We start from the raw sequence: 27,018 nt of genomic DNA on the forward strand, positions 1-27,018 counted from the left end.
ACTTACTGATAATTCAACTTGTTTTCTTTTCATAAAAATATTCTGTTCAAAATTTATTGAAAGTTAAAATAGTAGGTAACATTTAACATTTTATAATTATTCATGATTTTTTCATTACAAAATTAAAAACTTATTCCTGTTGAGAATATTCAACAATTACGTTGAAAAAATCCTAGTTTTCTTATTAAATAATTATCAACTCAATCAATACCATAAAAACTCACGAATTATTGGCTTGAAATTCTAAATTGTTTTTAGATCAATTCTAAATAAATCTAACATTTTTACTGGAAAAATATGATATCATCTGCTATAATTGACGTTGCCATCTTTGAAGTTCCCTCGTCACTTTTTATTTCTCCATAGCTTATCCTTCCATTCACCATAACTCGCTGTCCTTTTCTGAGGTAGTTGTAAGCAGTCTCTCTCAAATTTGGTTTGAATACACATACTCTATGCCAGTCTGTTTTTTGCATGATGTCATCTATAATTATAAATATATGATCGATGGTAAATATAAATTAATATTATTAGACAGCAAAATGTAGTAATGCTTACTTTTATCATATTTGTAATTCAAATGTGTAGCTAGTGAAAATACAACCACTGGATGTTCTTCATTACCACGTTTTTGAGGATCTGCTCCCACTCTACCCAGCAGCGTAACTTGATTTATAGCTTTTAATTTAAAAAAAAATCAACGATAATTGTAATTTCCAAGCTATAAAATGTGTTTCAACAATTTAAAGAGTATATTTGTTCTAAATTTAAATACAAACGATAAGACAATTGTGAAGTTTTAAAGCCAAATCGTAAAAATAATTAAAAAAAATAAATAAAAAATCACTTTAGTTTGTATAATAATAAAAAGCACATTAAGCTAACAAATGTGTGTCTTTAGACTAACTTTTTTCAATGTTGTTTGTTTCGATGTTTGAGGAGTGTCTAGCTGTCACGTAACTGAAGGATTTCATTTGTTTGCATGCATTGACAAGTAACTAAAACAAAAAAACAATAAAATTAAATGAACAACGTAACAAAGAAAATGTTATAACCTTAAAATTAAAACTTAGCGCTAGTCAACTTTATACTTACTCTATTGGAAAACATTTTTGAAGCTAAAAACTTGTAAAATTGTTCAACTATCGAGATTGTAACGCTACGAAGTGAGACAGAAATTAACAATGTCCGAAATATTTTGGTTAAGGTTTCTTTGTTGTGTTGAACCGGCACGCGGTAGAAAAACGTGCGCAAATTATCGCCGAACTACAATGCATGAATAGTACACTCATGCAATGCCGGTAAGTCATAATTATTCAGTCATAGAGTGAAAATGAATATTAGTAGATGCAAAATTGATTTATATCAATTAATTACACCTTGTATTTAACACGTACAAACATTTGCAATAATAAGTTCATTTTATTTTTACATCTACATGAATGGCCGTAAAAATACTTGATTCTTGTATCTTTTTATCTTCCAAATCATTAATAGCAAATTGGAAGCTCGTGCATAATTAATGGAGTACAGGACAAAGTTATGCGCTTCGTCAAGCTTCGTATATGTGAATTATTTAAAAAAGTGACCGCATAAACATTGTTTAAATCTCGCGCAGTTTCCTTATTGATATAAGTTTTGCTTGTCCTGCAGTTTTTCGCGAGTCACAAACCAAGTTTAACGACTGTTTTTGTCGCACCGCGCAACAATACATACATTATATGCCGCCCGCATGCTCAAGGGTCGAACTTCCTATAGATGTTTGCAATTTGCGTTTGCGAGCCGACATCCTATATTGTGCGTTTTTAGCAACAGATACATACAGCTATCGCGGTGTGCGAAAACAGGTTAGAGCAAGTTTCACCGTTCACATAACACAAGACTGAGTACGTCGTGGGCAGTCACGCTTACATACTTGCGGCAAATAAAGCTCGACACAACATACCCTCGGCCAAATCAATTCCGACAGTTTGTCAATTGTCGATCGATAGTTTAACTGTAGCTCGATTTAAGAGAGAAAAATGTCATCCCCGACGAAAACTGTCAACGATGACGATGTCGAGGATACCCGTGCGCTTTGCCGGTACGGCAAGGATTGCTATCAAAAAAATCCGGATCATCATAAAAAATTCAGACATCCCGATAAAAATGTAAGTCTGATTTTATTACATCTTTTTTCGCAATTTGGTTTCATTTGATTTATCTTTTAATTTTTTTATTGAAAGGAAAACTTGACGCGAGTGATGAACTTTGCTTGTACTTTTTATTGGATATAATTTTATTAATCTTGCACAATTTTACGTGTTTGAAACAGTATAATTGATCTTCACTTTTTCTTTAATGATGTCGTTTTTATTTACACAGTGTTCAATTAAATTTTTTTGTGTTGCATACTATTATGATTATCATATTATAACGTAGAAAAGAGGCATCTAATTTAAAAATCATCTATGCTTATTAGTATTTACACTTTTAAATAAGTTAATCATGCATTCATCACATAATCTAACTCAACTATATACAATTAAATTTTTTAGAATTCAAATGCCAAAAGAAAGAGTCCAGGGGATGATAATGAACAAAGTCTTGTGTCTAAGAAGCCACGATCAGAAGATTCTACTTGTGATGTGGTAGATGAAGAAGTATCTGAAGATGTAAAAAAGACTTCAGAGGTAAAAGATCAAAATAAACAAGATGATAGTAAGAATCTTCTTGAAAAAAACAATGTAATTGATGAAACAAATAAAAATCATGAGGACAAAAATGGAGAAGAAACAAAGGTTGTTAGTGAAAATGTTAATCACGAAACAATAAACAATCAAACAAAGAATGAGAAAACAAATAGCGAAAAATGCAGTATTACTAAAAAATCAGATGTTAAAGATAGTGTTACAATGGATAAAAATGGAAAAAAAAGTAGTACGAATAAATCAGATTGTGAACAGTTATCAATAACAAAAAATAAAGTAGCAGAGAATAAGAATAAGAATTCACCCAAAGCTGAATCGGTCAAAAATTCTCTTGAACAAACTCATCAGTTAATTCAAGATGTGTTCCTTTTTCCAATGCCTTCAGATTTTTATAAATTCTATGACATGTGTCAAAGATTAAAACCAAGTGATCCAACAAATGCATTAAGGTTGGTTGGCCTTATTCTAGTTGGTCCTTTTGATATTCTAGCTGGAAAAATCACAAAAGATACTCCAAATCTAGATTCCTTTTTAACACATTGGCGTTATTATTATGATCCTCCTGAATTTCAGGTTCGTACTATCATTATTGAAACAGAAGAATTTTATTTTTCAATCAAATTATTTTTTATTACAGACAGTACTTAAAGGTAATGATAAAGAAGGTTTACATTTTGGTTATTGGAGAGACAGGCCTAGTGGAGATCCAGCATTTGTAGCTGCAAACAGTTCCAACGTTAATCACAAAATTATACCTGTAGCAGAAAATATTTTTGGAGCTGTAATGTAAGTTGATTTTTTTAAAACTATCTATTCATTTTTTTTCTTTATATATTAAAATGGCATTTGTGTAATAAAATTTATTATATAGTAATTATTTAGAAGAAAAAATTAAAAAAGCCACTCCATTTGAGAGAACTAGTTTCACAAATCTCTTGGGCAGATTAAAAGCATCAGCAAAAGAATATGGTTTTCCTATTGAATCAAAAACTCCAAAAATGAAGTCAAGAGAAAAAAATGTTGTTGCTAGAACCATTCATGGTGCTGGTATTGTTTGCCCATTCAATAAAAAGACCCAACTTGGTTACCGTGAATTATCTGTTACAGATGGTATGTATCCAATAAAATTGTTTTTAAATCCTCAATGTGATTTTTAAAAATTTCTTTTCAATTTCCAGATGCTTTGTTAAAAATTGTTAAAAAAATTGAGGAAGCTAAAGACGATGACGAAAAAAATTCTGCTCGTGGGGAGCTTCAAGAAGTTGTGAGACTTGCCACAATAGCTGGTGATGAGTGTGACTTTGGTACATGTTTAGAATTAGGACACGATTTATTCAGTACTGGTTGTGCTGATGTACAAAACGCTGCTCTATCTGTACTATCTATAGCTTATAATCAACTTGAAAGACAGCCATTTCTTAAAATTGTAGAAGCACATATGAAAAATCGAAAAAAAGATTGCAATGTTAGTGCATTTCCAAAACAAAATTGATTCAAAACTTAACTGATAAATGTATAAATTGTCAATTAATAACTTATAATTTTTTAAACTAATGACTATGAAAATAAAGTCAAGAATTTTTCATGTACTATAATTTTTAGTGTAATTATTTGAATAATTACTTGAGATAATTCGTCATTTGCTCACGTATCAGCTTTTATAGTAATATTAAATTTTTTGCGCTGTGTTGACTGCTCTATACTTCAATATCAATGTCGTCCATTCTTTCATAATAAATATTATGATTTTTAAGAAAATTCATAACATACAAAATTTCATAAAATGTTATAAATTTTTATAAAATGTTATAAAATTCATTACAATTCGAAAGCATTTAGGTCAAAGTTGGACATGATAAATGGGACAATGACCTCGGGGTCGTAGTCGGTAAAACAAAATGACAACGAACATGAGTTCCAAAAAAAAAAAAGAAAAACAAACAAGTAAACACGTTCAAAATAACAGTTGATTCCTAAAATCTTTAATCGAGACGGATTCACGGAACTCGGAAAGACACCAAACGAATATTTGTATTTATATTTACAAATATAAACAAGACGCCGGAGCTAAGTTGGCAATTCCTTTTTCTCACTCGGTAGAATAATGTCCCGATATTTTTGATATAAATAACGTACGAATGTGATCAACAATAAAAATAAAAATTAAATATTATAAAATGAAATTAATTTCATGGCCGAAATGACTACAATTCGAGTAGTTTGAATTTACAAAATGTCTAAAAATGAGAAAAGTCGGAAAATAGGAATTTTAAATTTGGCGCGCCACAGCCTAGTCCAATCGAGGGCCATCTTACGTTGGCTTCGGTATGCTTTTTTAAGAATGGAGGAGAGGATGAGTTTTTGTTGACATGGCTTTATCTTGTGTTTCTTTCACGGCAGCTATTAAAAAAACATTAAACCGTTAGCGTTGGTCTAAGCAGCGGTGTTATCTCGCTTCGTTCTCCCTTTCTCTTGTGCAGAGCCAAGCTGCATATGGCTGGGTGCTGGGCTCGACGAATCGTAAAGCATTTCAAGTCGCTGTAAGTGTGCGTTACACACTTACATTCAATTCCAGCTGCAGGCGCGAGTCGCAGGCGCATAGGAACAATCGACTCCGATCAAAGTATCCAAGTGGTCCGTTATAAAAGGCTCGTGGAAACTTTCTCTAACGTGCGAGCTGCCTGCCGACGAGTGGCCATCTGGAAATTCGACTATTTTACCTTTTGCAGTCCAAGAACGGAGTCGTCCCTTCGTCATGAGGTGAGTCTCGCTCGTATTCATCCCTCCAACATTTGACGTTTGCTTACTTTCCGCGAGCTAGCTCGAGCCCCACTAGCGTATATGTATGTAAACAAATGAGACCTGTCGGACATATTGCCTTACACGTGTATGAGTGTGTCACGACTGTTTAGCTACATTGCAAACGTTAGCCTGCGGATATCGTTTCTATCATCTGTCACGTTAATTCCATTCCGACTCTCGTCAAATAAAGTCTATCGCGTAGATAAACGGTGATCCATTTTTTTACGCCATGCTTTACTCTTATAGTAGCAGACCGCAAGTAACGAACATGAATGGAAAAAGGCCTTGCCCGCAGCCTGTCAGGAGCCATAGGCCCCAGCAGCCACAGCCAATGGAGACAAATCAATCGAATCCCCAAAATCAACACAATCAGCAACACCATCATCAACAAAATCAGCATCAACAGCACCAACACCAGCAACACCAACACCAACAAAATCAACATCAACAAGAACCGGATCCAAATTCACAACACTTTGATTTGATCAAATACATCTGCGAATGTAAGTCTTTTACAGAGCTGTTTTTGTAGAATGTATTGTTTCAAATTATAATGTACTATTTTTTTTTATGTTTAGCTTGGAACTCTGTCCATAAAGAGTTACACAGTTATTCACATGGAAACTCTTCTAATAATTATAGACACCAGAGTAACGTGACGTATTATCAAGAACGTGAACCAAATCCACTTATGAAAGGTAAGCTGATGTATTGATTCTAAAAGAAATCTCTTTTATAAAAGCTAGTTGTTTTTAACGTTGATAAAATGCTAAAACAAGAAAATGTCTGAAATTACTACTAAATATATTTCTCTAAAATGCTTTGTAATGACCTAAAAAAAATTAGAACACGACCGATACTTTTGAAAGAATGATTTCTAGAAATTTCAAGAAACAAGTTTGAAGATTTCCATTTTTAATCGGTATTAGTTTATTCTCGATAAAACAAAAAAAACAGTATTAACATGTGATTTATAATTTAAAATTTTTCAGACTTTAAAGCGTTTAACTTGGATACATTATTCAATCAAAAAGGAACACAGGGTACCCAAAGAAATAAGAGTTCATAGTCGTGGATTTTAACAACTATCAACAGAAATTCATTATTTTTACATTTAGATTTTAAGTTTAAAAACTTAGTATAAAATTTATGATTTCAAAAAATTGACAAACTTAACTATGCGTTTTTCCATATTTTTTCTATATTTTGTAAAAAATTGTGCTTCGAATTTTGTCTTGAAGTAGCATACAAAAAAATTATTTTAAACATTCCGTTTATTCTTTGACAAAACTAAAGCATTTTAAGTAGAAAATAATAAGATGAGCGGGTAATACGAGGCAAGTTTGTTAGTATTACGTTGAAGAAACGATTAAAAGACTTGTGGTAGTATATTGCAATGAAATGAATTGAGCGCAAGCACATTCAATGAAATCAAATTGATTTAATATTTATGGACATGAAAATGTGTACAATCCAAAATAGAAGCCTTTTTGAACTTGCTTTGAAAACCGACTATCTTTGTTTTCTATAGCTGATGGTACCTGTCTTGTATGTTATTGTGAATTTGTTTTTTTGTGTAAGTCACATGATCAACAAAAGGATTGATTTATTTAATGGTAACAGAGATGTAGTGAGAATATACTAATTTTTTTACTAAGGACTAAGGCAATGTAAAATTTATATACATTATTATGATTAATGTAGCGAAATGTGTACATGATTGATACATATTTATGTGAACATTAAAATAAAACAAGTTGCAAATGTTGAGGCTAGGCCGAAAAAATGTAATTTTACATTTCTTAAAAAATAAATTCATATTTAAACTAGACAAACAAAATTTTTTCTTGAATTTCATTTTCGTTATTACACGTTGAGTGCCCGATTTCGTAATGATTCGTAGACAACGCTACGATGTACGAACTTGTTTGCTTTCCAAGGAATATGACTTTCTCTTCAAGTTTCTTGTTATTGTGTTGAGCTCGAGATGGAATCAAATTAAAAAAATATATATAAGGCAACGAATAGAAAATGTAAATAAAACAAAGGGTTGGAGTTTCAAATTCAAAGCCGATGTCGATAGTCGATCGAGGTGGGATCCCATCAGAGATGTGCAAGCGCAGACTCGGCATGCGCGCGACGGCTCGAATCCTACCACAGATCCTCAATGGGAAATCGCGCAGCGGTGGCCAGCTATAGACCGAAGTCGTTACAGGGTGACACATAGGCATATGCACTCATGGTGACGCTGAGGCGGGGGCGCGGTCGAGCGTCGAGAGAGAGAGAGAAAGAGATCGAAGGAGGGAGGAAGGAGAGGCTCCTCTCCATAACGCACGCGCCTCGCCTCGCCATATAGCGCCGTCTCTTTCTCCCTCTCGCCCCGTCTGCACCGATGTCTGTCGACGGCTCTCAGTAGCGAACTCGACGACGAGTCGGACGAAAGCTCGCTCGAGCTTTTTTTACCTCTATATCTTTCCTAGTAGTCCTGCGTCGGCGGTCGTTGGCCTTTCTGCTGCTGCTGCAAGCTCCTCGCGAAAATGGCAGTGTAGTGTGTAGAGTCTCCCATACCGCCGTGAACGATCCGGTTCTTGAGGCAACGAGTGCATTTCCGGCAGTTTCCAAAAAGCTCGGCGGTCTCTGATCCTCGGGAGGAGCCGAGAGCGGCTGCGTCGTCGGACAACGCATTTACTATAGGTAGGTGCAGGAATCCAACCAAATGTCAATTCGATGTTTTTCTCGACTTTTCTCGAGTCCGCGAGCTTCGTAGGAATTTCGAGAATTAATTCGTGACGTAGCCACCGCCGACCTTAGAATCTCTTTGTGCGGTGCTAATGTCATTGTACGTTAATTGAAGGATCGACTGCTTGAGTCGATTACAAGTGCGTGTACTGCGTCGAATCAATCGATCTATACATACAATACACGCATATCGAAAACAGTTTGACTTGGCTCAGTTCCAAAGCTCCAAAGCTCGAGAATCGTGTAGCAAATCCTACAGGTACTCGTTTCCAAATCTACATCTTGAGGCTGATTCAACGTCGAAAGGGCGTTGACGTCGTTTTTAGCCGACAATTTGGTTCCGCAGTGCGATCGCGCGACTCGACGCGGCCCTTCCAAATTACATTGTGCCTTTTAAAGAAAATTGCCAGCGAGAGTAGACAAAAAAAACGCTCCACGACCTTGATTAATTTCATTATGTTTTTCCGCTTCGATTAAATTTCTTGCAACTTTGTCGTCATTGACCTTTGGAGCGAGAATATAAGCGTCTGCTGCTGCTGCTGCTGCGAAGAGACTCAAATTGTTCTCGACGCGGCGCTACGAAATTATTATGCATCTTGAATAATTTAATTTACCTGACTTTTCTGTTTAATTAAGTCGGCTTTTCTTGGGTACTCGAGCAATTATTGTTCTTGCGCGAGATGATTAGTCGCGGAACGTCAGAGACGCGCGTATACACTTCATACTAATGAGTTCATTCATTTCCTTGACGTTTTGTTCTCGACGTTGTTGACGGTTATTAAAAAACTTTGTTTTCCGCAAGCTCACCAATTTTAAGAATAAACTTGAAGATACCGTTCGGCAAAATGAAAAATAAAAATCATGAAATTAAATATCGTCGAGACAACAGTGACATCGAAAGATTTCTTTGTTTTGTTCTTCGCAAGCCCAGCCGTTGTGGGGCGTTGAACCGTTTCAAAAAGGTTTCGTCGGAAAAATTTATTCGAGGATCGACAAACGGGTTGGCTTCATCGAGGCGAGTCGAGCTCGGCCGAACGAGCATTTGCCCGCGTCATAAGTTTATTCATGGAATATTCGAGGGTCGATTAAATTAAATTAACCAATTGATCGATTTCACAAAGTTTCAAAGAACAAAAGATACCCTACGGAGTGATTTTTCAAGTAACCAATATGCAATATGCATTATCGTCCGATTATTGAAATTTAAAAGCCTACATGAGATCAGTCTCTCGATATTTAAAAGAGAAATTCGATACGTGGAAAATTTAAAATAATCAAGAGTTTTGTAATAGTCGGAAGACAAACGTATTCATTGTAATATGTCGATTATATGTAGTATCAAAGTCGAACGTAACAAAGGAATGCACTAGGCTATGTGAAAGGTATTTTTAATTTAATCAAAACTCGCCGGTGGAAAAAATTTTACGAGACAATAAAAATTTTGACAGAAAACGACTCGAAAGGGCTTTCTCTTCTCTCTCCGAGCGCGTCAAAGACAATTTCCGATAGTTGGGCGTCATCTTGGCTATAAAGTGACGATTTCCCGATACACTATGGCAGTTACCGTCATCGCCTTTAAAAGCCGAAACAGCAGCAGCAGCAGCAGCAGCAATTGGAACGCACCAATAAACCAATAGCCACTATATATGTTGCATAACGTTCAGGCCTATATGGAGCAGCGCGGGGCTATATAATAGCGGTTTTCGACCACTCGACCGATCGAAAATGGTTTTATCGATTTTTGTCGCGGGCACGAAATAAATATTTGCTCGTAATTAATTAGGAATTTGGACGCTTCGTTTTGTTGCAGGATATATAGTCTCTGATCGCAGGGTGCAAGCTCACATTGGTGTAGCACATTGGTGCACATTCGGGAGGGCGCAAGGATGGCACTGGGCCAGTCGGAGTCCAGTACTAGGCAGCGATCGAAGGACGCAACTGCAACGATCCGAACGCGCTGCGACTCGTGCCGGCAACGATTGACTCTCTGCAGCAACTCTTTGTTCGCTCGACGCTCTCGATTCAGTCGCAGGTAATTACTTGGTTCACGAGGATAATATGACAAATTCTGTGCATCAATTTTTATCGTCAACTCTTTTATCGAGTAGCGCAGAATAAGTGCATAATTATCCTTAACTCAAAGAATTAGCACACGTATAAAATTATTCTCCCGTAGTTGGCGATTCGCGATTGCTTATTCGCAACGACGAAGTTGGCCAAACTGTTTTCTTAAGCCAGCCTCTCTCGTTCGACGCGATAAAACTCGTCGCGCAAACATTCTCGGTTGACTTGCGTTAGCTGTCAGTTGCCATATCTCGCCGGCGCGGCACTCCTTGCGTAGCGTAGCAGCAGACGAAAGAACCTCGTTGCACACGTTAATGGACGTCGCTGAGAGCAAAAGTTTCCTCGGCAGCAGCCGATATCTCGGTCGTCCAAAGTTTCGAGCGTAATCGCGATCCCTGCTGCAGTTATGGCTGCGAACGAAGCGAACGCGGATCTAGACTCGGCTCTGTCGAGGGCCTTGGGCAAGCCCACGAGAGTCGAGTCTTTCGAGATAGTGGTTCGCGCGGGCCAACGTCGCGGCATCATGAGCGATCACTACAGCCTCGTGGTGAGATACAAATGCTCCTCCTCCGGCGAGACGAAGAGCCTCGGGTTCTTCGCGAAGGAGCCACCGGCCCGAGAGGAGCTTCGCGCCTGCCTCGTCGACGACTCGGTGAGCCAGGAGGAAACCTACTTCTTCCGCTCGGTCTATCCGCTTCTGCTCGAGGAGAGCACAGCCGTCAAGTGGTCGCCGGCCTGTTATCACGCGAGCCCGCGCAAGCTCGTCTTCGAGGACGTCCGGGAGCAGGGCTACGCCGTCCGCGCCGACAGCATGTACGACCTGGCCTCGATGAGGGCGGCCCTCGAGGCGCTGGCCGGCTTCCACGCGAGCTCGCTCCGGCTCGAGACGAGACTGGCCACGAGGCTCCACCTGCTTAACAGCGATAACGAGGCTTTCCTGCGCGAGAAGGTGTTTACGCGCGAGGGCAAGGCCGGCCGCGGCAACGAGCTCGGATTCGAGACTCTGCGCCTCCTCGCCGAGGCCAGATTCGGACTCGAGGACGGATCCCTCGTGGCCAAGATTCACGAGCTCGTGCGCGACCGAGTCAAGCCCAGCCCCGGTAAGTATATATATTATGCATTTTCATAACTGTGCTTTGTGATTTGAATTTCCCGGGCCTACTACGATTTTCTCCAACTTTCTCAACTCTACTTTTTCAATATCTATCGCGAACGAGATAAGTTGCATCTTATTACACGATTCGCGTCATTTCTTGGCAATTACAACGGGAACGTGCGTACGATAGGCTTGGGGAGGAACGTCATCTGCCACGGCGATCTGTGGCGCGGCAACATCATGTTCAAGGACGACGACGACGAGCAACGACCCAAGTGCCTCCTGGTGGACTTTCAAATGCTGAGGTACGGCCCGCCGAGTTTGGACCTGGCCATGCTGCTGCACGTGCACAGCCCGAGGAGCTTTCGCGAGGCTCACGAGCCCCACCTGCTGAGGCATTACTACGCCAAGCTGAGCGAGTACTTCCGGGACGGCAGTGGAGGATCCGAGCTCGGCTTCGGCTACGACGAGCTGGCCAGGGACTACGAGTCGAGGAGGATCGTCGGCATGGCTTACGCGGCCATGAGGTGGCCGGCCTGCGTCACGTCGCGGCTCGACGACGCCGAGGCCCTGCGCGACTGGTACTTCGGCGCTCGGATCGATGGATATCTCGCGCAAATCGACGCTGATCCGGTCTTCGAGCGCCTCATGAGGAGTTGCGTCGAGGAGCTCATCGAGCACGGACAAAAGCTCTTGAACTCTTGATTTATCTCGCAAAATTTGTATTGCTCTGTATGTAATTGTAATAAAAATAATTGACATTTTTCACTTACGACCTGCCTATACCTGTTTATTTCTCCATTTCAAATTTCAGAAAACTCTCCTGTAAAATATTCAGATACATTTTTCACTCATAAAATTTAATAACAATGTTTTTTTCTTTTTAAACCAATTTCAACGTTCAATCAAGTGGTATTCGCCACGTTGAATAGGCCTATAAAAAAGTTTTGCCGACCATTTAAACTTTAACCAAGTTTATTCGTGATGGTTGTACGTACAATATCGATTTTTAGTTGAATCGAAACTATCACAAATATGATGTCTGATAAATATAGAGCACGGGTTTCGTCGCTTTATCGCTACACAAATGCGCAGCGATGTTTGATTTTTCCGCATTTCCGCGTTTTTGTTCTTTATCCAAGCCGATCCGATCGAGATTGTCAATATTAATGCACCTTCGTTTCAAGTGCATATTTTAACGCGGACACATCGATTTGGCAAAACCTCATGTACTTTGAATTGTTGTACGTTCGAATAATTACCGACTATTTTGAGTCTTGCTCACATTTATGTATCCGATCGCGTTCAATTGGTGGTAAGATCTTATTTTGGCATCAGTTTCTCAAGCTCAACAGTAAACGTAGATGCGATTTGCGCGTGAAAACTTCATTATGTAAACTCGAGAGCATTTTACGAATTAAAAATATAAATCATTCGGTTGTTTGCGAATTGCAGATCGATCGACTAAGCGGCCCGCAGTCACCCATCCACGTAAAAAATGACAAGCCGTAGCGGCGCCAAGTCGAAGAGGCCGCGAGCGAATCCGCTGCTCGTCTCGTTGCTGTCGTTGCTGCTGTTGTTGAGCCAGCAGCTGCAGCAGTGTTCGGCGGACGGGCCGGGCTTGCTCGACGGCTCGGTCCAGCGCACGCCCAGCAGCATAAAGATCGGCAAGTCGAGCCGCAGCCACGCCAGCGGTGGAGGCCAAGGCGGCTCGTCGGGGCCGGTGCGCGGCAATTCCAGCATCAAGATCGGCAAGGGCAACAGTCTGCTCAACACGACGCGCATGAGCCGGCCGGTCCTCACCACCTCCATGACCAGCACCAGCATACCGCTGGCCTATGTCACCTCGGCCTCGACCACGCCCCAGGCCGCCGACATGAGCTTGAGCTCGTCCGGCGTCGAGTACACCGGCTCCAACAACGGCACCGACATCAAAAAGCTCAAGGTATGTCGTGTAACAATGGCCCTTGAATTTAATAATAATTAAAGTCAAGTTATTCGAGTTATTTCAAATAGTTATTTTTCTCGCTGAATGTAATGATACAGGAAAACCATTTATTTAGCATAATTAAGCAGTAGCAAAAGTTCCAAGCGTAATTAAGCGCGGAAGTAGTTAATTTACCCTGCGCTCACCCATCGCCCGAATGCAAAAGTGTAATGTCAATTCGACGTTCTGACGTCCGTCAATTTAAACTTTATGCAATTAAATTAATATAATTCATGTGTCGGTATTCGTGATAAACAGTACAATGTATGTGAGGGCGTGTAATAAAATTTAAAGGCAGTTAAAATCAAAGCAAATTAATGAATTTATTTATTCCAGATCAATTTATCCGAATGATATGGAAATTTCTGATACATTTAACAAAACTAGGCTTAAAAAATGTCGCGAATATGTTCATCGACACGATGAAATTTGTCTCATTCTTGCCAAACAAATATGATACAAATCTCTGTTGGATAGCCACTCGGTGATCATATCGCAGCATAAGATGGGCAGCCGGTGGTGCACCAGTTGTTGCAAAGGATACACCGTGGAGCGTTGGAAAAATCTCGTCACGAGTTTCTCGCAGAGGTGCCGAACACAGGCCTTTCTGTGGCTTTCGGAGAGATTGCCCTGCAATTCACCCGAGGCCCAGAGCTTGAAATAGTCCTCGCATTTGAGCAGTCTTGCCGCCCGCTCGGATCGCATCTGGATCAGATCCAAGAGCGACAGGTCCGCCTTCAACATTATCTTCGTTGCTTGGCTCGCAAAGTCCTCGTCGTCGTACCAAGCTCGTTCGTCGGGATGGCCAAACACCTCGTTCTCGTCGAATAATTTCATGATCTGCAAGGCGTCGTCTAGGTTCAGTTCGTATCCTCCATCCTTGAGACGTTCGACGACCATCAGCATCGAGGATGCGAATACCAATTTATCCTCGGGATTTTTGCATTCGAACGCCTTGGCGTCGAAGCGAGTCAAAGAGGGGAAAGCGAAGCCAGACACATCGGCGCCGTTACGTATCAAAGCACCGACGGTTTCCGGCAAAAGACTAGCCACGGCCCATTGCAGAGGCGTCCGGCCCCGACCGTCCTGGGAGTCGAGCAGCAGCCGCCGATCGACTCGTCCGCAAATCTCGAAGAACGTCTGCATCAAGTTATCGTCGAACACGAACGATCCCCTCTGGCAAATGATATGCAGAGGTGTCGATCCGTTGGCGTTGGCCAAGTTCGGATCGGCGCCGTTCGTCAACAGAAACTCGACGAGCTTCTCGTGGCTGTGGCGCAGAGCCAAGTGCAAAGGTGTGTTGCCCTGGTTGTCGCGGGCGTCGACCTGCCGCGCCCACGAGTCGACTCCTTCCTCGTTGATCTTGGAGAATATGACCTTGGCCGATTGGTCGTCGTCGTCGTAGCCCTGGCAGAGGACGTGCAGAGCCGTCCGTCCCTGGGCGTCGACCAGTCTCGGATCGGCGCCTCTCGTCACGAGCAGCCGAGCCACCTTCTTGTTGGCGCAGCGCAGAGCCAAGAGCAGCGGCGTCTCGCTTGAGTCGTTCCGGGCCTCGAGCTCGATCGGCGGATCGAGTTGGTCGGTGAGCCCGAGGAACAGCTCCGCCAAGCCGTCGTCGTCCGCTTCTTTCTGGCAGAGGACGTGCAAAGCCGTATTGCCCACTGCGTTGCGCAGTCTCGGATCGGCGCCGTTGCTCAGCAGCGACCGGAGCATATGTCTTCGGGCGTAGGCCAGTGCGTAGTGCAACGGCGTGTTTCCCCGCACGGTGTCCCGGATATCGATGCGCAACCGACGCTTATCCTTGTCGACCTCGAGGAAAACATCCAGCAAGCCATCGTCGTATCTTTTGCACATCGTGTGCAGAGCCGCGAATCCGTCCTCGTCGATGAAATTCGGGTTGGCGCCGTTTCTCAGCAGCAGTTCGACCATGCCCTTGGAGCAGTGCTCCACGGCCAGGGACAGCAGCGGAGTACCGAGGACGGCGAAGTTGACTTGCACGAAGCGACCTATGTCCTTGCTGATCTCGAAGAACGTCCTTGCCAAGTCCTCGTCGTTTCTGTCGCAAATCAAGAACAGCGGCCTCGTTCCCATCGGACCCGTCAAATTTGGATTGGCCCCTCTCCTCAGCAGCAGCTCGATCAGCTCCTTGCAGCTTCGTCGGCGCAGAGCCAAGATTAGCGGCGAGTCGCCCCACTCGTTGAGTGGATCGATCTTCACGGGCCGCCGCTTTTCGTCGCCGATCTCGAAAAATATCCGCATCGCCTCGTGATCGTCGCGATAACTCTCGCAAAACTTGTGCAAAGGAGTCTGTCTTTTTTTATTAGGTAAGTTCGGCTCGGCGTCTCCTCGCATCAGCAGCTCGATCACCCTCTTGTGGCCGTGCTCCATGGCCATGTGAAGCGGCGAGTCGCCCGTTTTCGTCCAGAGGCAATCGGGGTCCTGGCCTCGCTCGAGAAATCTCTCGACGACGCTCGCGCAGCCGAACTTGCAGGCCACATGGAAATGCGTCAATCCATCCTCGTCGATGTAGTTCGCGTCAAATCTGTCGTAAATCCGAAAAAGCTCGCTCAACAAGAGGCTGTTGGCGTCGCTGTGAAAGTTCTCGATCGAACGATGCAGCGCCGTCGGACGGAGCAAGAGCGGCTTGCCGTCCGCGCCGAGCTCCGCCACGTCCTTGTATCCGCACTCGATCACGAAGCCGAGTACGCTCTCGGATTGTCGGCACTCGACGAGCAGCCAATCCATATCCTCGCGACTAAACAGTTTCCGGAGATTCGGATATTGACCCTGCCAGTTTTCGATCAAGGAATGCATCGTGGCGACGATGTCGTGGTTTGCGTTATTTCGCTTCCTCACCGTAACAACCGCTGCACGCATAACCTTCAACTTTCGCAAGTTTTCCGCTACCTGAAGGTGATTCGCGATTTGTAAGTCAAAGTCGTACTGGCCGGTATGGGCTTCGCCATCGCCAAAGTACACGTCGAACTCGCCCTTGGACGTGGCCATTTTTCTCACTCACGCTCACACACGACACATGCACGACACTCGATGCAGTAGATGTAAAATTTTACCTCGGCTGCTCTGGCCTTGTAACGTCTACTGACACGTACACCATGAGATCTATATTTAGAATATATTTTAGAAAGTGAAAAACACGCGATCGAAGCCCGTGTAAGAGATATTGGTACAAGCTGTGCTACGTCATGGAGCGGAGAACGTATAAAACTAGCATTGATAAGAGCCACCCGCATAACATGTGTGGCAATAATAACAATGGTATTTCCGGTTCGGAATTCAATCACTCGGACTGTATGAGTCGTTCTACAAGAACAAACGCACATGACGCAAGGAGACACGGATGCACGACGCCACGTAAACGTTAAAAAATTAAATACTTAGCGTAGTATATTAGTTTTAGTTTGACTTTCAGACATTAGACAACTTGAACTACCTACTTTCATAATTTAATTAATAATAATATTTTATCTTTTATTTATTTTTACTCTTAAAAAAAGATGACTCGACTGTGTCATTGAAATGAACGTGTTGTGATTGCAGTCGTTGAATTTGACTAGGTGGCTCGCGATGCATCGAGAGCGAGTTTTTAAATTCTTGAAAGCGTGATCGAGAAAAGGCGTGCGGTTTTGGATAAAGGGCCACCTCCACGCGGACTTTCATTTGCCGTTCATGCATATCAAAAATAATTATAAGAGCTTGCAGCAATTTTGGCGAAACCTATAAAAAAATGTTTGCTTTCAATTAAATTATTAAGAACATATTGTTATTACCGATCACGGTATTCGTAGAAAAATAATCAGTTTGTCAATTCAGGATCGCGTGTCATTTCACCGGGTTTATCAAAAATTTGGTAGCCAACTAAATGCTCGATCCGTTCGCAGTTCCAAACAAGAAGTGACAAAAATTTTCAGCTGATCCGTGCATGAGCCAAACATTGTACTAAGAGTAGTGGTCGTTTGGTTTAAAAATAAAGCACCAACCACAGCAGTGAACAAATTTATGATGACACCATTTTTATTGACCTTTCAGGAAAACTAATCTATTCTTATAATTATTTATATATATTTAAAATTGACAAGCAAAAATGAAAGTTTGTTGTTATTTCATTGATGAGATATACGCTATTTTCAGATAAATTATTCCAAGCCTATGGCTACAATGAGTTCAAAAATTTCGTATAAGCAACAAATTATTCGTTCATTTCCAATTATGAGAAATGAACGTATTTATCACATACGTAATCTTAAGAAACTTTGAGAATTGTCCGATAGGTATAGTTTCTGCGAATTATGTAGCTAGCTCAAATTCGATGGAGGTTTATAAAATCTTAATTATCTTCAAGGACTCTCTTTTGGTGGAAGAGCAAAAGCCATTTTTATCCGAATTTCTTCTCGCACTTGTCACATGCAAAATTTTTACAACCTTCGTGGACTGTCTTTTGGTGTTTGAGCAAATGTTCTTTTCGTCCAAATACCTTCTCGCATTTGTCGCATGCGAAATCTTTCTGACCTTCGTGAACTGTCCTTTGGTGCCTAAGCAAATGTTCTTTTCGTCCAAATACCTTCTCGCAATTCTCGCATGTAAAATCTTTGCGACCATCGTGTACTATTTTTTGGTGGGTGAGCAAATTCGATTTTTGTCCATATTTTTTTTCACATTTGTCGCATGCATAGTCTTTGCGACCTTCGTGGATTGTCTTCAAGTGGATTTGCAAATGTGATTTTCGTCCAAATACCTTCTCGCACTTGTTGCATCGATAATTTTTACGTTTTTCATGCACAGTATTTTGGTGAACGAGCAAACTCGGCTTTCGTGTAAATTTCTTCTCGCACTTGTTACATGCGAAATCTTTTCGACTTTCATGAACTGTTCTTTGATGCTTCAACAAATCCAATTGTTTTCCAAATTTCTTCCCGCGATTGTTACATGAGCAATCTTTGGAGTTTTTGAAGGCTAAGTCTTTCCGACCATCGTGTACTGTCCTTATATGCACGAGCAAACTATGTTTAGTATCAAATCTTTTCGCACACATTTCACATAAGTAGTTCTTGAATACTTCATGGAATATTTTTATGTGCTTAAGTAAAGTTGGTTTATTTTTAAATTCTTTCTCGCACTTGTTGCATGTAAAATCCTCGCGATCTTTATGGACTAATTTTTGGTGCGTAATCAAACTCGATTTTTTCACAAATTTTTTCTCGCACCTGTCACATGAAAAATCATTGCAGCCTTTGTGTTCTGATATTCGATGTCTACTCAAATGACTTCGGAACTGAAATGTATTTTCGCACTTGTCGCATGCGAAATCTTTTCTTGCATTGATTTTTTCTCGGTGATTTGCCATGTTCGATTTTAGTAAAAATGACTCCTGGCAAATATCACACATATATTTTTTGTCTTCTGAAACAACAATGTCTTGTTTACTTAAATGATCCTTTAAAAAAACTTCCTCGGATATCTTTTCACTTTTATCCATTTTGGTGCTTAAAACGAGCTTTAGATCCTTCTATTTAACGCCTCGAAAATGAAATGAATCAAATTTATATTTTGGTTTGATGCCTTGTTTCATCAGAAAAGACAACATTCAAACGAATTTGTTTCTACTCTAAATACGATCAGTATGTCGAGGGACGATATCAAAATCGTTTATGATCATAATGTTTACAATTAAGTTACCGATTTATCTATTTACATATTATCCTTACAATATTTGAACGAATTTAAAATTTTAACTTAGGGACGATTGCTTCGAAGAATATTTTGGACGTTTAAAACTAAATATTTCCAAATAAACTTCCGACAGACAAAATCGAATACACGAAAAAAACACCGAATAAATAGATACTTTTGTACATGTATAATAAAAAATATTTTGACATTCATTTCAAAATGTGCCACCTCCACACCATGTTGTAAATAGCGTGCTTCATAAGCCGCCACTACACGAATAGCTAACTGAAAAGAGTTAATATATAATTTACAAGCTAGTGTGTACAAGATAAAAAGTTTTAACACTAACCATACTGTTTCTATACGAGCGATGTAAGGAAGATCCAGTTTCAAAATAATTCAATACTGCAATATGCATTAAGTCTACCTAAAATCTCGACATTGGTAAATATGTTGGGTTTACCCGAGTTTCTAATCGATTCCGAGCTTGCTGACCGATGTAACGAGAATGCGAAACTCTCGTTCAAAAGCTCGACTCTGTACGTAGAGCGTCAATGATGGACATTGGACACGCATCGAAAGCTTCGAGGGTTGGAATGGATTTAGCGCGGACAATTTTCCCATTACAGACGTGAATCTTGATAATTCGATTCATCGCGAGCTCTCATCTGCATGCGAATTGCGTGGCTACACTATCGGATGCTACTGTATCAATGCTACCCCTAAGAATTGACTTAAAATTCAAACAAGCGTAGCATTGAAATGTAAAAATGTAAGCTTTGTCAAAGAAATTGTTAATGAACCGACAAGAAAGGCATTTTTGCATCTCGAGCTTTCATGACAGAGCTTTTAACAAAGCCGAATCTGAATTTGACACCGAAGGAGAGCGGCTCGTTTTCACTCGTTCTCTCTCTCTCTCTCTCTCTTTCTCTGTGTCATACGGCGTGCGTGAAAAACAAAGAATCTATCATACACACACAGCGGGGCTAGATGCAGGATCAAATTGCCTCGCTCGAGGCAATCGAAATATCGCTGGGCGCGTCGCGGGCGAATATTCAAATAAAATTCAAATGCACGAGCGAGGATATTACACCTACTTCGTTTCGGGCTCAAATGATGCAATAAAGCGACAAGGCTGGTCGTTTTTCCATTCAAAATTTGAATTTCATCTCCGGTGCACGGGCTTATTTCGTCATAGATATAAATTGCATTTAAAGAATTCACATCAAACGAAATCTCATTCGGATAGATATTCGAGCCGGTAAAATAAAAATTTTTTGATGACCTTTCCCTTTTTGAATTCTTTTGGAGGTTTTCACCTAGACAAATATCACAGGAGAAATCACTCGAAAACTATGAACATAATTTTGAAAAAATCCAATTACTATTTGATAATCGAATGACCATGATGTACGATGACGCAGGTCGGCCTGGCGGTGCCCTACAAGTCGTTCGGCTCGCGCGAGTACACCCGGGCCGTCATCCGAGCCGTCTCGGCCATGCAGAAGACCAGTCGGCACAAGAACCTCAGCCTCTTCCAGCACTACGACATCCACGTGAAGGTCGCCATGCAGGAATTGACTCCGAGCCCCATGAGTGAGTAGGATAATTTTGCATGCATCGCTGGTACATGGCTTCGAATAATCATTTCCAATGCTCTCTACACAATGCTACGTACGCAAAGACATCTTGAACTCGCTGTGCAAAGACATCTTATCTAACAACGTATCGGCCATCCTATACCTGTTGAATTACGAGCAGTACGGGCGTAGCACGGCGAGCGCCCAATACTTCCTGCAGCTGGCCGGCTACTTGGGCATACCCGTGATCGCCTGGAACGCCGACAATTCTGGACTCGAGAGGGTGAGATTGAATATGGCAACTTTATTTGCTCGCTTAATCGAGCTTTTCGATTAAAAATTCAATCAAACGGGATTACAAAGCTCTTTGATAAAGATAGAAATTGAGAATGAAAGAAATGGGAATTGGAAAATTTGTAGCGGTCGTCGCAGAGCTCGCTGCACCTGCAGCTGGCGCCGTCGATCGAGCACCAGGCCGCGGCGATGATGTCGATCCTCGAGCGCTACAAGTGGCACCAGTTCAGCGTGGTGACGTCGCAGATAGCCGGCCACGCGGACTTTGTCCAGGCGGTGCGCGAGCGCATAAGCGAGATGCAGGAGCGCTTCAAGTTCACCCTGCTGCAGGCCGTCCTGTTCACGGGCAAGCAGGACCTGCGCGTCCTGAAGAAGAGCGAGTCGCGGGTCATGCTGCTCTACTCGACCAAGGACGAGGCCACGGCCATCTTTCGCGACGCCCAGGAGCTCAACATCACCGGCGAGAACTACGTCTGGATCGTGACCCAGAGCGTGATCGAGAACAGGCAGCCCGGCTACAGCTTCCCCGTGGGCAGCATCGGGGTGCACTTCGACACGAGCAGCACCAGCATCGTCAACAACATCGCCACGGCCATCAAGGCCTACGCCTACGCCGTCGAGGACTTTATGAACGACCCGAGCAACGCCCAGCACAGCCTCAACACCCAGCTGAGCTGCGACGGCGCCGAGGGCGGCGAGTCCCGATGGAGCATCGGCGATTACTTCTTCAAGTACTTGAAGAACGTCTCGGTCGACTCGGACACGCCGGGCAAGCCGCCCCTCGAGTTCACTCAGGACGGCGCGCCCAAATCGGCCGAGTTGAAAATCATGAACCTAAGGCCCAGCGTCAGTATGCATCTGGCCTGGGAGGAGGTAATTATGGCTTTTTCTCTGGATAAATTCGCGCAAACTATATTTGACGATTATAATGCGTTAGATCGGCACGTGGAAATCCTGGGAAAGACGCGGCCTCGACATCAAGGACATCGTCTGGCCGGGTAATCAGCACTCGCCGCCCCAAGGCGTGCCCGAGAAATTCTTCGTCACCATCTCGTTCCTCGAGGAGCCGCCCTACATCAATCTCGCTCCGCCCGATCCCGTCAGCGGCAAGTGCCTCATGGAGCGAGGCGTGCACTGCCGAGTCTCTCGAGATCCCGAGAGCGTCGAGTGAGTTTGGCTGCTTTTCTTTTTCTTACACCTCGTGCCTATACGAGAATTTCAATTTTGTGATTTTTTTCTTCTTCTCTCAAAGTGTCGCGGCAACGACCGAATCGAGCAACGGGCCCGGAAGCTCGACGACGGCTCAGCCGCAGCAGAACGGCAGCACGTACCAGTGCTGCAGCGGATTCTGCATAGATCTGCTTCAGAAATTTTCCGAGGATCTCGGCTTTACCTACGAGCTGGTCAGAGTCCAGGACGGCAAATGGGGCACTATCGAGGTAAATAAATATCGATATAGTTTTCTTCCTGTTCAAAATGACGTCGATGTTTTTGGTCTTTCTCGCAGAACGGCAAGTGGAACGGGCTCATAGCCGATCTGGTCAATCGGAAAACCGAAATGGTGCTGACGTCGCTGAAGATAAATTCGGAGCGCGAGGCGGCGGTGGACTTTACCGTGCCCTTCATGGAGACCGGCACCGCCATAGTCGTGGCCAAACGTACCGGCATCATTTCGCCCACGGCATTTTTAGGTACGACAACAACGACAACGAGCGATGTTTGAATGCGTCCATTAAAAATGCACGACACGTTTCAGAGCCGTTCGACATGCCGTCGTGGATGCTCGTGGGATTCGTTGCCATTCACTCGGCCACCCTCATGATTTTCCTCTTCGAGTGGCTGTCGCCTACGTCCGGCTTTCGCGGACTCGACTCGAGATCTCATCATCATCGTCACCACCACCATCATCACCATCATCATCACCACCATCATCATCATCATCAACACAATCATCACGTGGTGAGCATATTAGACATTTTTCAAACTTGTCTCGTTGAAATTCATATGGCGAATGATTGGTTGCAGGCCGGCACAACGAATCTGTCGTCGTCGCAGCGACATCGCTTCTCGCTCTGCCGAGTCTATTGGCTGGTGTGGGCGGTACTTTTCCAAGCCGCTGTTCACGTCGATTCTCCTCGTGGCTTTACCTCCAGGTGCGTTAAAATAATTGACGATTTGCGTCGATTAGCAGTTGGTTAACGTCCGTTCGACTGCGCGCACACAGATTCATGACCAACATCTGGGCCATGTTCGCCGTCGTGTTCCTGGCCATCTACACGGCCAATCTGGCCGCGTTCATGATCACGCGCGAGGAGTTCTGGGACTTTAGCGGGGTCGACGATCACAGGCTGGCCCGGCCCATGTCCCACAAGCCCATGATCAAGTTCGGCACGGTGCCCTGGACCCACACCGACAGCACCCTGTCCAAGTACTTCCGGGAGATGTACGCCTACATGAAGACCTACAACAAGAACAACGTGGCCGAGGGCGTCGAGGCCGTTGTCAATGGGTATTTATCATCGTACCAATTCGAAAGTTCAGTGGCGGATTAGAAAAAGTGACCGATTTTAAAGAAATTTAGAGGAGAAAATTTTATTTTCTATTAAATTATTAAATTGTTTTCATGTAGGATTTTTATCAAATGGAAATTCATCAAAATCTTTGACAAATGTGCGTTTGATCAATTCGGGCTCTCGTGTCATTTCGTGAAGTTTATCGAAAATTCCGTAACTAACTAAAAAGTCGCTCCATTCAAAAACATCTCATCTGATCGTTGTATGAAGAGCTGCACGAACCAATGAGCCATCAAAAAATACATCCAGATGTATATTAATTATTAGTGCGCGAAAACTGAAAACACCTCGACGTCGGTGTGTACAGGCGTGTAATGGTAGTTGAACCTCCGAGTTTCAGTTAATACACAATCATTTCAGAACACTTTTTATTGGAATTTAGAAAAATATATGTAAGAGTATCTATACATATTTACAAAATTGTCAATCATTATTTCTTCTCGCAATTGTTGTGCACGCGACCTTGATTATCTACGTGTACTGTATTTTGTTGCAAGATCAAATGCGGCTTTAATTCAAATTTCTTCTCGATTTATGGCATGCAACATTTTTTTGATTTTCGTGTATTGTCTTTAAGTGAATTTGCAAATTTGATTTTTGGCCCAATTTTTTCTCGCACTTGTCGCATGGATAATCTTTACGTCCCTCATGAACAGTATTTTGGTGGGAAAGCAAAAGCCATTTATATCCAAATTTTTTCTCGCATTTATCGCATGCGTAATCTTTCTGACCTTCGTGGACTGTTTTTTTGTGCCTGATCAAAGTGCTTTGAACCCCAAATTTCTTCTTGCACCTATCGCATGTGTAATCTTTGCGACCCTCGTGGACTGTTTTATGGTGGGAGAGCAAAAGCCATTTTTCTCCATATTTTTTATCGCATTTATCACATGCGTAATCTTTGCGACCATCGTGGGTTGTTTTTTGGTGGCGCATCAAGATCGATTTTCGTCGAAATTTCTTCTCGCATTGATCGCATGCATAATCTTTGCGACCTTCATGTAGTGTCTTTTGGTGCCTCAACAAATCTAATTTTGATCCAAATTTTTTCTCACACTTGTCACAGACAAAATTTTTACGACCCTCGTGTACTATTTTTTTATGCTTTATCAAATTGCTTTGAACCCCAAATTTTTTCTCGCATTTGTCACATGTGTAATCTTTTCGACCTTCATGAAATGTTCTTAGATGGATGAACAAAAGCGATTTATACCCAAATTTCTTCTCGCAATTGTCGCATGCGAAATCTTTGCGACCATCATGTACCGTCCTTTGATGCCTCAACAATTCTGTGTTTCTTCCAAATTTCTTCTCGCAATTATTACATGAGTAATTTTTTGAGACTTTGGTGGCTGAATCTTTCCAATCATCGTGTACTCTCTTTAGATGGAAAAGCAAATGAGATTTCTTTTCATATTTCTCTCCGCAATTGTCGCACGAATAATCATTGCGACCTTCGTGGACTGTTTTTACATGTCTAAGCCAACTCCATTTATCTCCGAATCTCTTCGCGCACATTTCACATAAATAATCTTTGAAAACTTCGTGGAATATTTTTTTATGCTTTAGTAAAGTTAATTTATCTTCAAATTTTTTTTCGCACTTGTTGCATGAGAAATCTTCGCCATCTTTGTGTACTGATTTTTGGTAAGTAGAGAAACTCGATTTATTTACAAATTTTTTCTCGCATTTGTCGGGTGCAAAATCTTTGCAGCGTTTGTGTGCCAATGTTTGGTGTCTACTCAAATGACTTTGGAATTCAAATTTTTTCTGATCATTGTGAATTTTGACTCGATGTGTTATCATGCTTGATTCGAGTATAAATTCTTCCTGACAAATATCACAAACGTATTTTTTGTTTTCTGAAACTACAATGTCCTGTTCACTTGAATTATTTTTAGAGACAATTTGTTCGGATTCCTCATCACTTTTATGCATTTTGATTCTTAAAATGAGCGTTGGATCTTTCTATTTAATGCCACGGAAATTAAATTTTTAAATAGTATATTTCTCAACGGGTGCACATATGGTTTTTTAGCAAAACGAGGGATTATAGCACGAGCCGAAGGCGAGTGCTGTAACGAGTTTTGTTAAAAAACCATATCTGCACCAGTTTGAGATACTATTTTTTCCTACGAGAGCCTAAAATTAGCGGCAAAGTTGCGTATTTTAGGTTAGAGTGGGAAAAATTTATTTTCTAATATTATGGCTTGTTTCAACGGGACAGTCAACATTGAGACTAATTTGTTTTTACTACAAACATGATCAATTTGTCAGGGAAATATGTGATCATATTGATTACAATGAAGGTAGCCTACCGATTTATCTGCTTATAAATTGTTCTTACGACGTTTGAAACAAGTCAAAATTCCGTGGCGACGATTCTTCGAGGAATTTAGATCGATTAAATAGATGCTTATACGCATGTATAATAAAAAATACCGATATTCATTCCAAAAGTGGACCGTCCCCATGTCGTGATTCGCGCTCTCCATAACTCACCACTGCAAACGAAATTCAAACGAAATTTCCACGAGCGATTGACTACAAGCTTGCGTCTAATTTTTTTTGTGCAGCGACCTCGACGCGTTCATTTACGATGGCACGGTGCTCGATTATTTGGTCTCGCAGGACGAGGATTGTCGACTGCTGACCGTCGGCTCCTGGTACTCCATGACCGGCTACGGCCTGGCCTTTCCTCGCAATTCCAAATTCCTCAAGATGTTTAACCAACGGCTGCTCGAGTATCGCGACAACGGTTGGTCTCGCTCGATAAAAATTTATTCGTCATTTTTACCGATCGTTCGTGTTGTGCCTTTCCACAGGTGACCTAGAGAGGTTGCGGCGCTACTGGATGACGGGCACCTGTCGGCCCGACAAAGAAGTGCAGAAGAGCAGCGATCCTCTGGCCCTCGAGCAGTTCTTGAGTGCTTTCCTCATGCTCATGGTCGGCATACTCATAGCGGCCATTTTGCTCTTCTTCGAGTACATCTACTTCAAGTACGTGAGACGTCATCTTGCTAAAGACAGTCGCACCGCCAAATGTTGCGCCCTCCTTAGCGTCGTAAGTGCAGACATGACAAGACTTACAAATTATAAGCACGAATAAACCATATCTACTCGCTTCTATTCTGTTTTTACTCTTTACAGCGAGAGATGTTCATGAATCCCGAAATGGAAGTTCCTAACTAGAGATCCTGAGCTTGCCCCCAAGCTCGAGTGAGTCATACAACCTGGCGGTACATGCACAGGAGCCATCATCCGCGGGGAGCTTTTTGTTTTTTGTTTTTTTTTTTTTTTAAGGAAATGGATTTGCTAATCAAAAGAGCAACTTTGACGGCGATAGTCTTCCACTTAGATGTATATCGTAGTTGAACACCAACACTGACTCAATAACAACCAAGTAATTGAAACGAATCGATCGACGAGGAGATTCAAAAGCTTGAGAGAACGAAAAAAAATCATTGCCAACAACGCCAAGGTTTTGTGTATAAATGTTTGTAAAATA

At 42.0% G+C, this 27,018-nt stretch overlaps 6 protein-coding genes across 9 annotated transcripts; 4 read left to right on the forward strand and 2 right to left on the reverse strand.

Moving 5' to 3' along the window:
• Window positions 1–70: 70 nt before the first annotated feature.
• On the reverse strand, window positions 71–1,490 carry LOC106654192 (single-stranded DNA-binding protein, mitochondrial). The gene is made up of 4 exons (XM_014373943.2): window positions 1,096–1,490; window positions 908–998; window positions 559–678; window positions 71–484 (listed from the first exon to the last, which is right to left on the reverse strand). Exons 1-4 carry the CDS (start codon window positions 1,108–1,110, stop codon window positions 285–287), a joined length of 426 nt encoding a protein of 141 aa, XP_014229429.1. The 5' UTR covers window positions 1,111–1,490; the 3' UTR covers window positions 71–284.
• Window positions 1,491–1,607: 117 nt separating this feature from the next.
• Window positions 1,608–4,228, forward strand: LOC106654190 (histone PARylation factor 1). Its single transcript, XM_014373939.2, has 5 exons — window positions 1,608–2,150; window positions 2,538–3,263; window positions 3,328–3,476; window positions 3,562–3,800; window positions 3,869–4,228. Exons 1-5 carry the CDS (start codon window positions 2,022–2,024, stop codon window positions 4,180–4,182), a joined length of 1,557 nt encoding a protein of 518 aa, XP_014229425.1. The 5' UTR covers window positions 1,608–2,021; the 3' UTR covers window positions 4,183–4,228.
• Window positions 4,229–5,068: 840 nt separating this feature from the next.
• LOC106654191 (G-box-binding factor-like) lies at window positions 5,069–7,332 on the forward strand. 3 transcript variants are annotated; one of them, XM_014373941.2, is made up of 4 exons: window positions 5,069–5,450; window positions 5,739–5,995; window positions 6,071–6,190; window positions 6,485–7,332. In XM_014373941.2, the coding sequence occupies exons 1-4, from the start codon at window positions 5,446–5,448 to the stop codon at window positions 6,559–6,561; spliced, it is 459 nt and encodes a 152-aa protein (XP_014229427.1). In that variant the 5' UTR covers window positions 5,069–5,445; the 3' UTR covers window positions 6,562–7,332. The 3 variants fall into 3 exon arrangements, 2 of the variants coding, with proteins under 2 accessions (XP_014229427.1, XP_014229426.1); XR_001339422.2 differs by lacking the exon at window positions 5,069–5,450 and adding an exon at window positions 6,339–6,414 and having other exon boundaries at window positions 5,570–5,995; window positions 6,485–6,575; XM_014373940.2 differs by lacking the exon at window positions 5,069–5,450 and having other exon boundaries at window positions 5,573–5,995.
• Window positions 7,333–7,924: 592 nt separating this feature from the next.
• On the forward strand, window positions 7,925–27,016 carry LOC106654209 (glutamate receptor ionotropic, NMDA 2B-like). Of its 2 annotated transcripts, XM_014373976.2 has the most exons (15): window positions 7,925–8,186; window positions 10,042–10,263; window positions 12,847–13,336; window positions 20,491–20,662; window positions 20,751–20,929; window positions 21,067–21,813; window positions 21,878–22,107; window positions 22,193–22,379; window positions 22,448–22,631; window positions 22,697–22,899; window positions 22,966–23,093; window positions 23,165–23,449; window positions 26,087–26,268; window positions 26,336–26,574; window positions 26,661–27,016. In XM_014373976.2, the coding sequence occupies exons 3-15, from the start codon at window positions 12,890–12,892 to the stop codon at window positions 26,700–26,702; spliced, it is 3,225 nt and encodes a 1,074-aa protein (XP_014229462.1). In that variant the 5' UTR covers window positions 7,925–8,186; window positions 10,042–10,263; window positions 12,847–12,889; the 3' UTR covers window positions 26,703–27,016. The 2 variants fall into 2 exon arrangements, with proteins under 2 accessions (XP_014229462.1, XP_023314662.1); XM_023458894.1 differs by having other exon boundaries at window positions 22,697–23,093.
• On the forward strand, window positions 10,702–12,116 carry LOC106654071. The gene is made up of 2 exons (XM_023458891.1): window positions 10,702–11,395; window positions 11,450–12,116. Exons 1-2 carry the CDS (start codon window positions 10,702–10,704, stop codon window positions 12,094–12,096), a joined length of 1,341 nt encoding a protein of 446 aa, XP_023314659.1. The 3' UTR covers window positions 12,097–12,116.
• Window positions 17,407–18,429, reverse strand: LOC111693646 (zinc finger protein 436-like). The gene is made up of 2 exons (XM_023458896.1): window positions 18,132–18,429; window positions 17,407–17,870 (listed from the first exon to the last, which is right to left on the reverse strand). The coding sequence occupies exons 1-2, from the start codon at window positions 18,426–18,428 to the stop codon at window positions 17,772–17,774; spliced, it is 396 nt and encodes a 131-aa protein (XP_023314664.1). The 5' UTR covers window position 18,429; the 3' UTR covers window positions 17,407–17,771.
• Window positions 27,017–27,018: the final 2 nt, after the last annotated feature.

This window comes from Trichogramma pretiosum, unplaced genomic scaffold, assembly GCF_000599845.2.
Source record: "Trichogramma pretiosum strain Unisexual culture from Peru unplaced genomic scaffold, Tpre_2.0 scaffold25, whole genome shotgun sequence".
In the NCBI taxonomy this organism is placed as follows: Eukaryota; Metazoa; Arthropoda; class Insecta; order Hymenoptera; family Trichogrammatidae; genus Trichogramma; species Trichogramma pretiosum.

What these genes read in the sequence shown, in the direction of transcription:
- LOC106654192 (XM_014373943.2), bottom strand. An exon ending in AACAAACAACATTGAAAAAA is followed by an intron (nt 679 to 907) that starts GTTAGTCTAAAG and finishes TTAAATTAAAAG; the next exon opens with CTATAAATCAAGTTACGCTG. An exon ending in GAATTACAAATATGATAAAA is followed by an intron (nt 485 to 558) that starts GTAAGCATTACT and finishes TTATAATTATAG; the next exon opens with ATGACATCATGCAAAAAACA.
- LOC106654190 (XM_014373939.2), top strand. Translation starts at nt 2,022, where the DNA reads ATGTCATCCCCGACGAAAACTGTCAACGATGACGATGTCGAGGATACC. An exon ending in TCAGACATCCCGATAAAAAT is followed by an intron (nt 2,151 to 2,537) that starts GTAAGTCTGATT and finishes TAAATTTTTTAG; the next exon opens with AATTCAAATGCCAAAAGAAA. An exon ending in AATATTTTTGGAGCTGTAAT is followed by an intron (nt 3,477 to 3,561) that starts GTAAGTTGATTT and finishes TTTATTATATAG; the next exon opens with TAATTATTTAGAAGAAAAAA.
- LOC106654191 (XM_014373940.2), top strand. Translation starts at nt 5,722, where the DNA reads ATGCTTTACTCTTATAGTAGCAGACCGCAAGTAACGAACATGAATGGA. An exon ending in GATCAAATACATCTGCGAAT is followed by an intron (nt 5,996 to 6,070) that starts GTAAGTCTTTTA and finishes TTTTATGTTTAG; the next exon opens with CTTGGAACTCTGTCCATAAA. An exon ending in ACCAAATCCACTTATGAAAG is followed by an intron (nt 6,191 to 6,484) that starts GTAAGCTGATGT and finishes AAAATTTTTCAG; the next exon opens with ACTTTAAAGCGTTTAACTTG.
- LOC106654071 (XM_023458891.1), top strand. Translation starts at nt 10,702, where the DNA reads ATGGCTGCGAACGAAGCGAACGCGGATCTAGACTCGGCTCTGTCGAGG. An exon ending in CCGAGTCAAGCCCAGCCCCG is followed by an intron (nt 11,396 to 11,449) that starts GTAAGTATATAT and finishes TTTGAATTTCCC; the next exon opens with GGGCCTACTACGATTTTCTC.
- LOC106654209 (XM_023458894.1), top strand. Translation starts at nt 12,890, where the DNA reads ATGACAAGCCGTAGCGGCGCCAAGTCGAAGAGGCCGCGAGCGAATCCG. An exon ending in ACAATTCTGGACTCGAGAGG is followed by an intron (nt 20,930 to 21,066) that starts GTGAGATTGAAT and finishes GAAAATTTGTAG; the next exon opens with CGGTCGTCGCAGAGCTCGCT. An exon ending in GTTGCGCCCTCCTTAGCGTC is followed by an intron (nt 26,575 to 26,660) that starts GTAAGTGCAGAC and finishes TACTCTTTACAG; the next exon opens with CGAGAGATGTTCATGAATCC.
- LOC111693646 (XM_023458896.1), bottom strand. Translation starts at nt 18,428, where the DNA reads ATGTGTGCGAAAAGATTTGATACTAAACATAGTTTGCTCGTGCATATA. An exon ending in GATGCAACAAGTGCGAGAAG is followed by an intron (nt 17,871 to 18,131) that starts GTATTTGGACGA and finishes AAATGCGAGAAG; the next exon opens with GTATTTGGACGAAAAGAACA.